We start from the raw sequence: 16,570 nt of genomic DNA, 5'->3' as shown, positions 1-16,570 counted from the left end.
CGCAGGGCGGCGCGGGGCGCGGAAGCGCCCACCGAGGAGATGGAAGTGCTGGAGCTAGGCAGGGAGGAGGCGGCCGAGGCGAACGCTCCCGACGCGGAGCCCGCAGGGGAGGAGTGCAGCTGGGCCGGGCTGTTTTCCTTCCAAGACCTGCGCGCCGTGCACCAGCAGCTGTGCTCGGTGAACTCGGAGCTGGAGCCCTACCTGCCCGCCTTCCCCGAGGAGCCCTCGGGCATGTGGACTGTGCTGTTCGGGGCGCCGGAGCTCTCGGAGCAGGAGATGGACGCGCTGTGCTACCGGCTGCAGGTCTACCTGGTGCACAGCCTGGACACCTGCGGCTGGAAGATCCTCTCGCAGGTGCTCTTCACCGAGACCGACGACCCCGAGGAGTACTATGAGAGCCTGAGCGAGCTGCGGCAGAAGGGCTACGAGGAGGTGCTGCAGCGGGCCCGCCGGCGGATCCAGGAGGTGAGGCTCCAACACGGTCTGCACCTCGGTGCTACCTTTCCCTTCCTCTGTGATACTTCCACTAGTAGTTCTGTGCGCTTGGGCCAGTCTGCCTCGGCAGAATTGACCCAGCCAGAAATGAGTAGGAGCAGGAGGCTTCACCTTTCCAGGGTCTCCACGGCCAGTATTTAAAAGATGCAGATTTCAGTCTCAGCTCGGTGTGATTCGTTGCTCTACTCTCGGCAATCAAATGCAGACATTTGAGAGCAGAGATTTTGGGGGTTTGGCAAGGCCTTGCTGCTAGACTTCTGCTGTTGCGTTGCTTTGCGCTAAGATGGGTTTGGAGCCTGTTTAATAGGAGCAGCAACATGTGGTGTTTATTTTGATAATACGGTTTAGTCACTGGAGGCCAAAAAACTTGGCCTTGGATGCTGAATCTGGTATTTCAAGTGAGATGATGTCTTGTAGAACTGGCATAGCTACAGCGATTGCGCAGCCTTGGTAGGTTCTCAGAGTTGGGTTTTCAGCAAGAGCAGTCTGGTCATAGCAAGAGCTGTGCACATTGCCAGTGTCTGATGGGCCTCAGGTGCTGCTGGATGTGCTGTCTTGCTTCCTCGTACCTTATTCTGCTCAGATAGAAAAAATTAAAGAGGTTGCTTCTGATAGTTTCCAGATTCAGCATGTTTTCTTAACGTCTTGCTATACTTGAGGGTCTGTGAGAACTTAGATTTCCCTTGTTGAAGAGGAGATTTTTGTTTTTGTATTTCTGTCGTCTTATGTAGAATGCACCAGGTCTACATGTGACAATGTGCGTGTATCAGGCTGTGGCATTTTTGGTTTTTGTAAACACCGTCAAAGTTCTGCTGTATGGCTGTAACTCAAATTCAGCAGCCCACATATATCCTACAGTGTTGTGCTTTCAGAAATGTGTGGTGGTGAATCTTAGTTTTTTTAATCCTTAATGACGTATGAGCATACATGCTTGCTATCTGTGTAGATGGCATAGTGTTGAGTCTGGTTAGGATTCTATGATTTCTGCAGTGATTAAAGTTACAGAGTATTAGAAGAATGTTGTCTTTTCAGTGATGAAATCATGACAAGGGCATTTCAGTGTAGCATTGTCAGATACAAGCCTATTTCCAAACTGTTAAGTTGGAATATATCTTTATGAATGTTTTTTTTAATTATTATTTTTTCCCACTGCTATTTAAAAGGCTGAATTAATCATTGTTAATTGTTGCATGCTACTAGTCATCAGTCTAACAATGTTCTGCAGAAGTTTTAATGCAGAGCATGTGGAACTGTATAATGTACTGCTTTTGGCTGCGTAAATGATTGGTAACATGTGCCTAGATTCAGTTGGCCTTCTGCTGAGCAGCTTTTGGGAGTAGCTGATCAGTATGAGAAATGTTCCTGTTAAATGAAGAATTTGGGTACTGGCTATCTAACTCAAAGTTCATGGTGTTTTTTGAGAAACACCCTTTCAAATTTACTTTGCAAGAACTATTTGCTTCTTAAGGAGTCTCAACTTTGATCTTATTAGCACCAGTGCTGCAGTCAAAAGATAGATCAGTTATCAGTCACTAAAAGTTTTATCCATAAACATACAGTTCTCTGCTTAATGTTCATAATCTGGTGCAGACACAATGGCAGGTCATGTTTGTGTACTTGACTATAGTACAGTCTTCCTTTCTCATGGTAACAGATCTACTAGTGTGCCTTGTGTCAGTAAGCGGTACTTCTGTCACTGTCCACTGTGTAAATCAATCCTTCTTTAATTAAAGGTAGTTCATGTTTAAGAAAAGAAACCAATAGAATGACCTGCATTTTCCCTTTTGGCTCTCAAGTTTCTCTTTTCCTTGCTTGTTAGTGGTTTACTTGGTCCACAGTGTTTTTTCTTTGAAGCAAATGCTGATGTTGCCTACCATCGAATTCTAAACAAATGAAGCAATAGGTGGTGGATGTTCATATTTCTGAAGTAAAGGTTTCTCATAATTTTAGGTAGAACCTGCTGATTCAGTGTTTCATCTCATAGTTTGATTTACTTTTCTAGCTATACCTGATATCTGCCTATTGAGAATGTTGGATTAGTTGAAGGAACAATTTTAAGCATTTTACTTTCAGATTTTACTTCTTAAAAGAATTTTTAAGGAGGTGGGGAAGGGAGTGAAGGCTATCAGGCAACTAAATACTAAGAAGCATATACAGGACTTTCATTTACATAATGTTTCAAGGAATACAAGTTTAGAACACCAAGAATTTGGTTTAACATTGTAAGATATGCTTCTGAAGCTTATCATTACTTCTTGTATCTCCTTTTCCAGGGCAATTTTCTATGTGCAGTTACACTCTTCAGAAATGCTTGCAGTTTCTTATGGTTATGGTTTTTGGTGTGAAAGGACAAAGCGAACGGCAGAACCTCTTCTGTTCATTGCTTCTGCTTACCCTATGTGGCCATCTGTTGCTCCAGTTTATTCTCAAAGTAAATAATGGTTGTTGCTTTTTGTAATAGGCATTTTTATCTCTGTCACAATTATAAGCCTTTGGTAGGCCAGAAGAATGTTACAAGTAGAAACAGACACAAGATGAGAGGAAAAATAGTTGCAGAGTAGTTATATGACATGGAATTATTTTCTTCTGCATAACTGAGTGTTTTGAAATAGCGCATCTTTTATTTTTCCTAACAAAACTATTAATTCTCCAATAACTTAAGTGCAACTATGTCAAAATAAATTCTCAAGTCTAAGGGAGTAAAAGTTACTCTGCCTCACTTTTTTTTTTTTGGACAACTATTAGACTCTTATTTGCAGCCTGGTTTATTAAGATTTATGCCTGTTTAAAAATTCCTCGGGTGCTCAGCTACAGAGCTAAACTCCCAAGTAGAAACATGATGTAGAACCAGTTAATGACCAGATAAAAAGATGTTACTATTTCAAAACAGTGGATACCACCAAATCATTCTTTAGCATTACAGCTTCTTAGAAATACGGCCAAGACCTTAACATTTTGTATCTAGAAGGCAGGAAATGTTATTTTCTCTACTCGTTACTGACAGTTTCTGGCTGTTACAACGTGGGAGGACCTTTTCAGACTAAGTGTGCATGCTTTTAAGTCTTTGGAAACATAGTAATATCAAAGATGGTTACTACATATTTGTCATAGCTGTGTTGGCAAAAGGTTGAATGTCGTCACAATTTTACTGAACAAGAAGTGCTGTTAGTATAAACTATGATTAACACGGCTTGCTGGCATAGTCATGCTAACAAACATTCTGTTGTATGCTTATCCTTTTCTTGCTCTTGGTTAGCAAGTTGTAAGGAAGCCTCTCTTTACAATTCATGCCTACTTTTGGCATGTTTGAGTTAATGGTACCTGTAAATCTCTTTTCCTTAGAACACAAAAGCTGCAGCAATCTGAAATTTGGCAGGTGACACTGAATGTCAGTTATAAAACCAGTCGTAGACTTGCTTTCATTTTGCTGTTTCTCTGCATAACTTGTGGGTTCTTATTACTGTAGGCAGACTGAAAGACCATTCTGCACATCTGTTCTCTGGGTTCTTTTGAGTTGGTCCAATATGAAAGCTCAGAAGTGTGTCAGTAAATGGTTTAGTTCAGAAGAAGTTCTGAGAGCATCTTGTTTTCAGTGTCTAACTTCTGACTGCCTTGGGGGTGGCAGCATCCTCCTTGTTCAGTGGAATGTTAAGCACCAAACTAACTGCGTGAACTTCAGTTTTGTTGGTTGACTTAATTTTCTTGCAACTAGAAAAGTTTGCAAAAAATAAGATCAGAACTCTTATGTATTTTGTTATGGTAACAACTTTTTAAAAAGAATTTTTTGTTGTTGTTGTTCACTGTTGGTGTGGTGGTTTTTGTTTCTTCATTTGTTTGTCTCTTTTACAGAAAGCTTTTCTGTTACTTTCTTCCTAGTTGGTAGGAGTGCTTGTAGGGAGGCACTCTCACAAAAATCAGTTTTCCACAGGTAAAGGGACCTGTTTGTATTCAATGATCTGCTAAGCACAGTGTGATTTAGAAAGATTTCTACATGGAGGTGTTAAATTATCCAAAATTAAGTAATCCATAGCGGTATGGAGAAGTACTTAGTGCACTAGCACAAAAAATAAACACTGGCAGTGGTGTTTCTATCAAGTGTAACATCTCTATGAAAGAGATGCGGAAAACTGAATCTTGGATGTTAGCTACAGTAGCTCGATTCTGGAGTTGCATAAGATGTCTTGTGGGACAAAAGGACATAGCCTAAAGTAAATTGGCATGCATGGGGGATTAAAATGAGATATACTGTAGTTTTTTTGGGGTTTTTAATCTCTATTGAAATGTATAGAGCGGGGTCAGACTATTGCTGAGCATTCTGGAAGTGCAGCCTATTTTTGTTTGAGTTCTGTTCTTGTGTACTCAGTATTACGGAGGTAACACTTTTTTTCCCCGTAAAACTGTTTTGATTCATTTTAAATACTTTGTAAATAAGCCATTTAAGTAATATACTGTAAGTTACTACTAGACAAAATGCAGTGTGTCAGCAGTTGTAGAGCGTGTTCCGTACAGCAGGTAAATCAGTCCCACATTCTTAAGAACAGAGAATTGCACTCTGGCTCTTAGCAGCTTCTGTTGCTGTCCAACCAAAGAGTATTTTTTTTTCCTTCGGTGTGTTCTTGAAGGCCACCATCCACCTATTTACCTAATCAGCAGTTGGAGTCATTAGCAGTCACATTTGGTTGTTACAGACTAGTCTTGAGGTAATAAACATTTCAAATGTTTGGCATTTTAGTGGCTGAAAGTTCACAACTGACTCATTATGTAAGTACACCCACTACTTACGGTAGTGAGTATATATTTTCACAAAAGCAGAATTAAATGTGCAGTGGTTCCTCTCTGCATTTTCTGCAAATGATGAAAGTGTAAGCCAGGTAGATATTTCACTTCGAAGTTTCTAAACTTTCGAATTTCAGTGAATTTCTGAAATGTAACATTTATTTACATGCACAAAACACAAGTTAAGTGCTTTTTGTAAGGAATTGATATACTGAAAGACATGGAAGTAAAGTTGAGAGGACTGTATCCTTTAAAAGATGCTTGGTTCCCTATAGCAGCGAAGATGAATAAATATCTCAGCAGTTTAACCATATGGCGGACACTGTTACGGAAAATCCTAGCTGTTGTTATGTACCATTTAAAACATGTGCTTTAAAATGTCTTCTAGGAAATCAGCATTTAGAATACATTAGACCATCTTACTACTATGTTTTCACTTCAGTCTATGAATTAAAACCTTCTGAGTTCTAAGCAAAATAACTTTATCTTTTATTTGGGAATCTTTTATTTTTCCTCCTTCCATTTGATATCTTCCCAATTAAGTGATTGTTTTTCTTCTGTTCTTCCCTTTTACTTCTCTTTTGTAGTTAGCAGCAAATTGCTTGTGATTGCCTATGACTTGTGGTTGCAGGCTAATTAGGGTTTTGGATACAGCCTTTGTTTTTGCCAGTCTTTTTGTACTGTTCTTTTTCAGCCTCAGTCAGATCCTTGTGTTGTATCTGAAGTTGTAGCTCTTTTTCAATTTTGTTTTCCTTCCTGTTATTCTAAATGGCATACGTATGTAAATGAACTTGTATGTTGGCTTTTTTGTATCTTGTTAGTTTGACAAGAGCTAGCTGAAGGTGTATAGTACTACTGTATCTGAAAACACTGAAATCTTTAAAATTTCTTTTTAAAATAATTACACTTCATAATTACATGCTTTTTTTTATTTTTTATTTTTTTACATGCTATGTGCACAAAGAAAAGGACATCTGCTTGTAAAGTTAAGTTTTCCTTGATGGAATTTAAGTACTACATGGAAAAAATAATAATAATTTCTGTAGAACCTACCAGTTCTATTCAGGATGACGCTTAGTAAGCTTAGAGCCTTCTAAACCTAATGTTCAGTAACTGAACACTGCAGCTTGCTAGTCTGTCTCATGTTTTTCTTCCCTACTCAAATACCTGGGGGAAAAGGAAAATGAAATAAAATGCAATGCATGCTCTGTTTAGCAGTGAGAATTGCAGTTGAGGAATCACTTTAATATTGTAGTTGGGGAAGTATTCTGGTGAGAAGTTTATTTGATATTACATTCAAAACTTGAATTGTTTGTTTCTCTAGATGTGGAGAGAGTTCTTCTGTTTTAATTTTTTTTGAAGTTGTTCTGGCTGTTAGAGCATTTTCATATGTGAAAATACTTTGAAGAAGTTTGCACAATGTATGCAATAAAAACACTTTCAGATATGGAATTGGGTTTTTTCTTTCCCTTTATATTTACATTTCTTTGTCTTGCATATTTTTCTCCATTTTGCCAGCATTGCTTTCCTTGTCTTTCAGTTTAATGTTTTACAGGACAGTGCCTTCTAAAGGTGCTGCTTTCGATATCCAGTAAGTTTTTTCTCTTCTTGGTTTCTATGATAGTTATATAGTAAGCTTAGAAGTATAAAGCAGATTCTTCTTAATAATTGTGTCATCTTTAATTTCTTTCTGTAAGATACTGCCAGTAGGTGATCAGTGGTGTTTACTGGAAAAAAAAAAAGCACAAGTTTTTAATTTACAGTGCAATAGATAGCTTGTAAGTAATATGTTTTAAAAATTGATGTGTTAAAAAGATGTATTAAAAATTGAGCATTGTGCTCTATTGCTGTTCAGCATGACAGTACTCCAGGGAAGAGGCATATAAGGCTAATGGCACATGTACATTTAACCATATTGTATATACTCATCTTGATGTTTTTGAGGAAAGAAGCCTAAGCTGGTATACTTTAGAATAATTTATTTGAATTATGCATTTTGCATAGTACTAATGCCTCTGCAGCCATTCAGAATAAGAATCTTGGATAGTTCACCAAAAATCCAAATCCCCGCTTTAAGAACAATACTAGTTAATAGTAAATACGTAAGAATGTTTTAGGAACAATAAGGAAAAAAAATTGTTGTGCCATTACAAGAAGTAGTAGTTCAGTCTCATTAGAAATCTGTTAATGGTATCTGCAAATGTATGAGTAATTATCTAAGAACAATTGTTAAAGCCCATGCATAACTTGACACGGGATTATACAAATATAGGAAATAATCTAAATTTGTTGGGTTGGAGATTGGATGATCTCATGGTATCTTCCAGTCATGGACTGTATAAATTAATAAGGGAAATGTATTTCTGCTTTAATTAGTTTGCTGTTGAAACTTGCCTAATTTCCATTTTCTGAAGAATTCGGGCCTGAAATATGAACCAAGCCATTGTTAGTTTGTCCGAAGACTCTGAAGGATTTTAACACATAGAGCTATATTTCAACTTGCAGCATATCCATTAATGTCTCCTTGTTTTCTGACCTCTACTTTTCATCCATGTTCTTGATTCCTGATAATTCCGGATTGGAGACTCTTTTCTCCAGTTTGGATTTTACTGTTTAACTCTTATAGCTGTAGCTAGAAAGGTGTTTCAGTGTGAAGTCAGCTCCTTGGTACAATGATTTTTGAAAATTGTCATGTGGCAGTACTGAGATTAGATGTAAAGAAACTCCTGCTGATTATCTGCTTCTGAGTCAACTGACTCGTCGCAGAAGTTTATTTTAAGTTAAGAAACCTTTTTACTCATAAGCCCCTATCTCTGCATTTCCTTTCAGTTTATTCTTTTCTGCTTGTAGTATTCATATAATAAAAATTATCAAATGGATATGGATTTTTTCCTTTGTATAGGACAGACACAATTGCACACTCAGAAATTTGAGTTTTTCTATTTATTTTTTTTTTTGGTCAAATAGTTGTTCAAGAAGAGATGTTGCAGTACACTTCCCTTCTACTCTTCTTTTTTTCTCTCAATTCTGAAAATGGTTATTTGCTTTGTACTACTATTATAGTACTTACCCAAAATGCATTTGTAAACAGCTATTTACATGGCCTTCTTTTGGAAAAAAGGGCAGTGATATTGGCGTAGAGAACCTGGATTATTTTTCCTTTGAAAAGTGTTCAAGTAATTAATTCAGATTTGTTTGCCATGACTTGCAGGCAATGTATGCAGGTTGTCTAAAATGAATAGCGCTCTGCTTTTTGTACGGCAGCTTTGCATACTGGCTTTTCTTTCAGATACTGTAGGGAGAGGATTGTGTAAAGTATTTTTCAATAATGTAGAATCCTAGATTATGATGTTAAAAGGTGCCTCTGCAGATTTCCTAGTCAAACCCCATTTCTGATACTAATTTAGATTAGTGAGTCTTGTTTTTAACAGCTTGACAAGAACTGCATATGCTATATTAATTTCAAAGAAATTCCCAAGAAGAAAAAAAAGTGCAACAGTTCTGACGTGAAGCTTTTGAGGGAGAAGATCTGTAGTTGTAGAAGTTTTTCAAAGGTTGTAGTATCTTCAAATGGGTTTGTGGCTTCAGAGCCCAAGTTGGTGCAGTTCGCTGCTCTAAGAAAGTTATTCAGACTTGGAAGTAGTGTGATGTTTGCTTGCAGTCATCAGTTCTCAGAATTTCTGATTGAGCCCTTGTTACTCTAGAGTAATATAATTCAGGAAAATAAACAGATTCTGGTGGAGTTAAATAAATAAATAAAAATTCCAAACTGCTTCAGATACTAGACTGGTCCTAGAAGTGTTTAATAGGTAAATTGTATGTAACATTTCAACTGTGTTTTATCATGCTGTTGTATCACATGTTGTGGAGGAAGATGTGACTGTGAGCAAGTCAGCAAAGAGTTTATCAGGCTCTTTGATAGACCCTATTACTGTGAAACCTTGGGAGTCTGGAGTGTAAGACAGAAAGCAAATGGTATCTGTTTGCGTCTAAGGGTAAACAGGATTTTTTTTTTATTAGATTTTAAAAAGCCACTCATTACCTTAATATCAAGCATTTGAGCGTATCTGCTACCAGGCCAATGCATTGTACTGATGAGTATTAATTCTGCACTGGAAGTCTGAGTCCCAGGAGTTAACTTCAGTGTGATGTTGATAACGTTGTTTTCATTTTTTTTGTTGCCATCAAATTCTCACATTTGTTTACATGGAAGACTATTTGCTGCTCAGCAGAGTGGTTTCGGCTCAGTGTGTCTATCCTGACATTGCAAGCTGTACCAAAGAAAGGGGCTTTAGAGTAGTGTAGTAATAACTTGCATTTAAGAAGTACATTAGATGATTAAATGCTAGTTCTAGGCGTTGTCAGTATTGACACTGTTTAATATCTTTTTCTGCCAACTAGCATTGCACGGAAGAATAGAGTTCATGGACCAAAAGTTGATGTATATAATGGCACAGCATGAACCCTTTGCGTCACATATGTTCTGAGCCTTTTTTTGGGGGGGGAAGGGAGGGAAGGGGATGGGATTGGGCCACTGCAGAAGAAGTTCCTTAGAACTCATAAGTACATGACAGCTCTTTGCCAAGCCTTCAGGGTGAGGTGTTGTGTAGAAGTTTTTGTTCGAAGTTGTAATGTTCCAACTGATTGGTGATTCATTAGTGACTTGATGTTTTAGTTATTTTAACCAGTTCCAAAGTGAAGGAGTTCCAGAGTACCATATTAACTTTGAAGTAAGGTATTTACCTTGGATCTATTTTATTCAAATTACATTGCAGTGTAAGTACCTATTTGTTTGTTCCTAACAGCAGAAAAATGCTTAGCAGTCCTATATAATTAGCTTTTGTTTGCGTGATTTATGGAGTTTATTTATAGCTGTATTGTTTCAAAGTAATATATTGAATTCAAATACCTGGCTTTTATGGGTACTCACTTGATACAACAGCATAATCCAGGAGTGGCACAGCCACATCGTACGATATGGTAAGGTGATTCGACAAGTACCGCCTTCAATGTCTTAAAATTAAAGCAACTTTACTATGCTGTTATGCATGTAATTTGTCTTCTTCACAGAGAAGGAGATACATAGTTTTTACTTGTTGACATGCACCTCTTCAGCTTTTAGGAAGAGATTTTGTGTGCCATACATTGTTGTCAGAGTTGGCAGCTGTAAATGAGCCTTGTGATGTTCCAAGTTATATGTGGAATGTACTGCTAAGATTTCTATTTAGAGTGTTGAGTGGAAGGAGAGAAAGTGCATTGTTCAGTAACATTGCATGCATGAAAATAATGTTTGGCTCAGTTGGCTGCATTAAAATTCCTCTTTGTTTTCCTTCAATAATTCAGTTCTTTTCTGCTGACTTGAATTACAGGTAGAGCAAAATGCACCTCACAGCAATGGTAAGTGGTGTAAATGAACTTAGTGATTTTACTGTCCCAGGAGCTGTTAACCTGAGTGCAAATGAAATGAGACTATGATGGTCAGTCTGCAGTCTGCTGTCTTAGGCTTACAATGTATTCTCAGGTGCTGTGCTAAAAGGCAGTTTAAATGGGGTTTAAAATGAAGTGCCTTATTTGATGTGAGCAGCTCTCCATAGCCCTGGAAGTTAGTATGGAACATCTTACGGAAGTACTGCATTTTATATCCTAGTTTTTAAACGAAGCATGTTTTAATTCCCAATTAAAACATTCCCTTTTTTCTACTATTGTTTTTTGCTTTGTGTGTATTCAGTGTTTGTTTGATAGAGTAGCTGCAAATCTTGATAAACTTGTTTGTTTGTGTTTTATGTGTGTATGTTTTGATTACTTTAGATTAGTCCTTCTGCAGACAGCCACTCAGAGAATCCTCCTTCCTTAAAAATCCAGACAATAACCTTTGCTATGCATTGGTGTGGACTCGAATCCTCTAACTTCTAAAGATTGATTGAGTTGGGGAAGGGGGGGGGGGGAAACACCTGGATTTTTTGTCCATCAGTAGATGGAGGATTGCTTTATGCAGCAGTTATAACTTGTGGTTTCCAAATCAGTTCAGTACATAACTCACTAGTTTGTATCTTCTTTCAGTCTTAAGAGCTTAGGCAGAGGAGGTGAAATGCTGATTCTTACATCTCTAGTTCTGAGCACTATTACGTGATTTATTTGTGCTATTCCAACTCTGTGTCCAACTTTTGTATTTTCTTAGGTGATTTATATCTCAACAGTAGAATATATTTTGGATCTGTATTGGAGAATCAAGCTTTGGTCAGTTTCTGATGTGTTTGTCTGCTATAGTTATGCAACTTGACATTCTGTATTACAAAGCCGAGGATGTTGATGGCAATGTGCTCATGCAAGCATCTGAATGTCATAGAATCGTTGAATCATAGAATATCTTGGGTTGGAAGGGAAAACAAGAATCATCAAGTTCCTACCTCTGCCATAGGCAGGGTCACCAACCTCCAGGATGTCCTAGAAATGACTGATCTTTAAGCCTAACCACTAAAGGAGCACACCTGTAAGAGAGAAGAGTTGTTTACCTGTAGAACAAACTTTGTGTAGCTGAGGCTCCTGCTTTTCACCAAGATGCGTGTGTGGGTTATGAGCATTAACAAGAATGCTTTTTGTTTAAAGACAGCTTGAAAATAAAGAACAGAAACAATTTAAAACATGTTCTAATGTAAGAGGTTGAAGTTTAAAATTAGTTGCTAAAACTTTGTATCCAAATTCTATGTGCTCTGGGAGGTTTATTTATTTATTTTTTTATTGTTTGGAGACTACTGCAAGTTTATAGCAGGAGTATTCATTCTTTTTTGCATAACACCAATGTTCAGGGGAAAGGAAGGAGAATCTAAAAGTACTTTTTTTTTTTTTCAGTATTGTAATTCATATGCCTGTAAAAAAAACTGTACATGTTTATCTGTGATTTCAAATATTCAAATTATACACTAAGAATGTGTACAACTATTCCTGGAATTGGCAAGTAATATGAACAGACTTTGAGAACTGAAATTAATAGAAGAATAACTAAAATTACCTGAAGGAAGGCTGTAGTGAGCTGCGTGTCAGCCTCTTGTCTTGTGTAACTAGTGAGAGAACTAGAGGGAATGGCTTCAAGCTATGCCAGGGGAGATTGAGGCTGGACGTTAAGAAATGCTACTCTGAAAGAGTGGTCAGGCACTGGAAGGGGCTGCCCAGTGAGATGGTGGTCACTGACCCTGGGGGTGTTCAAGGACTGTTTGGATTTTTGTGTTGAGGGACATGGTTTAGTGAGAAGTATTGGTGGTTGATGGACATTTGCACTGGATGATCTTGTAAGACTTTTTTGCTGATTATATGATTCTAGGATACTCTATTCTGTAATTACTATTATTTCAAAATAATGTGCATGCTTAGGAAGGGATTGAAATATTTATTTTTCATTTTAGCCGCAGCTGGATTTGTGGCATGTTCAGAGAGTTTTGATAAATTATCCAAAATATAAATAGTGGAAGTTTTGAAAATAATAGCAAAGGTAATGTAAGAAAAGGCCTTTCACTGATGGCTTTGGAGTAGCCTAGCTGAAGGTGACACACAATTGCACTGCCATCTGTATAGATTTTAAAGATTTATGGACAAAATCTTTTTTAATATTGAAGACAGAAATAGTCTTTGGTATATAGGGGAAGTGTATGTGCAGTTAAATCAGGGAAAAAAAAATTTCCTGCTGACTAGAGTTTATCTGCATAATAGCTGCCTGAAATACATGAATTCATTTAGTTGTGAACAATATAACATCTGTGAAACATCATTCTTAAAATAAATACAGTATTGAATGGTTATTGCGCTAGTCAGGCCTGTACAGGATATTACTCTGCACTCCTCCACCCACTTCATTAAATAATATCTTTTTTAAAAAAAAAGTGGAAGTAAAAATATTCATGTTGAAGTGGTTAAAGTAAATGAATGGTAACACTGAATGTCAGTGTTAAGAATTAACCATTGGTGGGACATAAATATGCCACAGGAATTGTTCATTTATTTTATACCAACAGTTTGGAAAAAATACAATTTTAACGTGCTGGGGTTGGCTTAGGCATTTGGCCAGCTTCATCAATGTCTCTGCCTTACTAAAATGTAATAGCTGAGTTTTTGTATTTCAGTAATAGAAATTGGATCCTTTAGATACTTCCTGTGTGAAAATTGGAACATGCACAGTTAAGCTACCTTTGAGACTGTGGGGGGCCAGTCTTTTCTTATGACATTATTAATTCAGTGGATTCTCTGCTAGACGTAGCATTAAAGTTATCTGATAGTCTAAATACTGTCTGGATGGCAGCCAGACTAAAAAAAAACAAAAACAAAACAAAACCAAACCAAAACAAAACCCAAAACCAACAAAATTTCATCTGACGTGGTTCCTGGACAGGAAAAGCTCTCTCGGACTGCAGTGTAGAGCAGAATGGGAGGGCACAGCTATCAACATCTGTCTGCTCTCTCCTTTAGGACTGATAGCAATAAACCACCCTCTGTGCCTCATTTTCTTACTGGCCGTGTCTACTAAGAGAATCAAAGCTGTGATGCCTCACTGCATTGGTGAAGAGTGTGGTAATCACATCAGTTTCAAAAAAGGGGAGAGGGTAGTTTGATGCTTCTCTAAACCCATAGATTGTGCATAGCATAACTATCGCTTCAAATGTAGGTCGTAATTTGTGTGTTGTTTGTTTTTCTTTTCCAAAACTGGATCATTTATATTTCTTCAGTCTCTTCTTTCCCTCATGTAGCTTTTAACACAAGTGAAATTTGAGCCAACGGTTTTATGATATTGATCTGAAGAAAGAAAATGTATACATCCTTTTGAGCTGATTCGCAGCCTTTCTAAGAGATTTAGATGTTTTTTCCTCTAAATGCAGACTGAATGAGCCTTTATACAAATCTATAATGGGCAGGTGTGTGTAGCCTGTATTAAGAGGCAGCTAACTTTCCTACCTGTTTTGAAGAATATCCATATTTGATAGCCCTCTGGTCTAAATCAAAGAAGGTGGTACTTGACTGATTGTTTCTGAATCAGCTTTCCAGTGTTGTCTTTTTACTGAAACTCTAATTGCGTGGAAATTGCATCACGATTTTCATTCAAAAAAAAAAGTCTTTGTTAGGCATAGGACATGCAGCATGTCTGGTTTGTTGCTGTAGGAACGAAGAAAGGCCTTGTGTTAATAATTTAAGACAATAATATGTGTTGTGTGAATAACATGCCCTTGCTTGTGTTTGTTTTTAAGAGTTTACTCCTTAAGGATTTGGTATTTTGAATAAATTGGGAAGCATTTCTAGGCATAGAATGAGGGGAAACCCAGCAGCAGACCAAATGAAATTGGATGTGGACATGGCCCTGAAATTATGCCTGTTTACTTATTTTATCTATGTACATGAGTGTCAGGATACTTCATTACGTTATCAGTCCGTTTCTGCTTATGAAATTTTCTCTGAATAACTAGCACTGTAAGTAGATGCATGCTGCCAGTGTCCTGAAATACCTTTGCTCTGTATGGATGGGCATACATTTGAAATTAATCTTCAGTTTCTGGTGCCTTTTTAGTCTTAGTTCTGCAAAACTGTGACTGCCTGCCACAATACCAAAACTATCACAAAGGCCTTAAGCGTCATCTGCAAATAATTAGAAAAACAAAACAAAAAAGAAAAAAATCAACTCTGTATTTGTATTGCTCTTATTCTTAGATTAGATTATTTAAAATACTCCTTTAAAGGATGATACTGATACGTTTTTTCTAATTTTTGTTACTTTTCTTTTTGTTACTTCATTGCCCTGTGTAGTTTGTATATCTGTGGAATAGTAGGATTTCATCCTAAAATGAAATTGTGTACTCAATAAGCAGTTAATACAGCCTAAGCCACTACCAGAAAACTAACATTATAGTGTATTATAGATATATTGTAACAGTTGGCTTGAGAGAAAAGAAGGTTTGTTTTTTCGGTATGTTGATGAAGAAATAACTGCAGCTTTGGGATTACAGGAAGGGTTTGATATGCCTCGTACAAGTAGGGGAAGGCTTGAGTATGGCAACTGTATTTTGAAGCACCGGCAGCAAGCAAGAAAAGCTAGGAAAGTGGTGGCTTCATATGAAGGCTAAAACTGCTGGAATAATGCGTAATCTGTAGAAATTTAGGAGTCAAACCCAGTGTGCCTGGACTGATGGCTGTCCGTTCAGTTGGAGGTTCAGTTGTGTGTGTGTGTAGCCCAGAACATGCATAGAACACTAGTTTTATAGACTGCAAACCACAGAACACTATCCAGTACCCTCACTGAGAACTTGAACACCACAGGATATTACATGCTGCTGGCAGTCAGCAGAAGGGCATAGTGAATGAGCCTCGACTAGGAACAATTTCTGAGGTGGAACAGTTTAGGTGAAACAACAAATTGTCATATTGCTGATGAGAAACATCATTGCTATTCTACAGTCTCATCCAGACTTCTCAACTCCAACAAGCCTTGCTGAGGGAAAATATTTTATGTCTTGTCATCTGTCAATCATCTCAATGATCAGCAAGTAAATAAAGCTATTACAAGCCTCTCTGATTCCTGTTTCTTAATCTTGTCCAATATTTAGAGATTCAGAGAAACTGGTGCAGTGTGGTGGGGATCATCAGATGCAAAATTTGTATTAGAGTTTTTTTTCTTTTGAGTAACAAACACAGCAGAATAATATGAATATAATGGAACAGTGTAGACTATTGTGGTAAAAAGATGTCTTTTGACAGTTCTGGGATACAAATAAATCAGATGCCAGAGAATTATTGATCAAAGATTGTTTCTCATCTGCAGTTCCCTCTATTTTGTTTTCTAGTATTCATGCTTGATGCAGTCGTGTATAAAGCAAATTGTATAAAGTAAATGGAGAATCCAGCTTAAGCAACAGAGAAGAAAGAAAATGGTTATTCTGTAGTTTCCAAATCTGTGTTTAGTTAAACATTTGACTGTGAGTATATGCTTTTGAGGTGGTGAAAGGAGGGACAAGAGACTCACTTTCAGGGTCTGACAGTAAGAGAAGAATTTATTTCAGATAATCTTGACTTGGTAAACACATCAATTACTCCACATGTCTGTATGAGATCAGTGTAGCTGAACAGTTGAATATATTTTTGGAAATGGTAAAAGATTTTCAGCAACATGTGAGGTTTGTTCAGACAAATGCCCAAAATAGATGCAAAGCAAACATAAATTAGAAACATACATTGTAGCAGATTGGTAGAAATGAATCAATTTTCCCTTTCAGAAGATCTGAAAGGAGGAATGGACAGGATGTCTCTTAAATGAAGTAAAACACAT

At 37.4% G+C, this 16,570-nt stretch overlaps 1 protein-coding gene across 1 annotated transcript in view; it reads left to right on the top strand.

Annotated features, from left to right (window-relative positions):
• The window catches only part of JMY (junction mediating and regulatory protein, p53 cofactor), a 55,554-nt gene that overhangs the window by 10,469 nt on the left and 28,515 nt on the right, over window positions 1-16,570 (top strand). The window contains exon 2 of the mRNA XM_031557258.1: window positions 6-628. Coding sequence (XP_031413118.1) covers window positions 6-628 — 623 coding nt within the window. The remainder of the gene's footprint in view (window positions 1-5; window positions 629-16,570) is intronic.

This window comes from Meleagris gallopavo, chromosome Z (genome assembly GCF_000146605.3).
Source record: "Meleagris gallopavo isolate NT-WF06-2002-E0010 breed Aviagen turkey brand Nicholas breeding stock chromosome Z, Turkey_5.1, whole genome shotgun sequence".
NCBI lineage: Eukaryota > Metazoa > Chordata > Aves > Galliformes > Phasianidae > Meleagris > Meleagris gallopavo.
The sequence above is the reverse complement of the archived record's forward strand: the minus strand, read 5'-3'. Positions and strand labels throughout refer to the sequence as shown.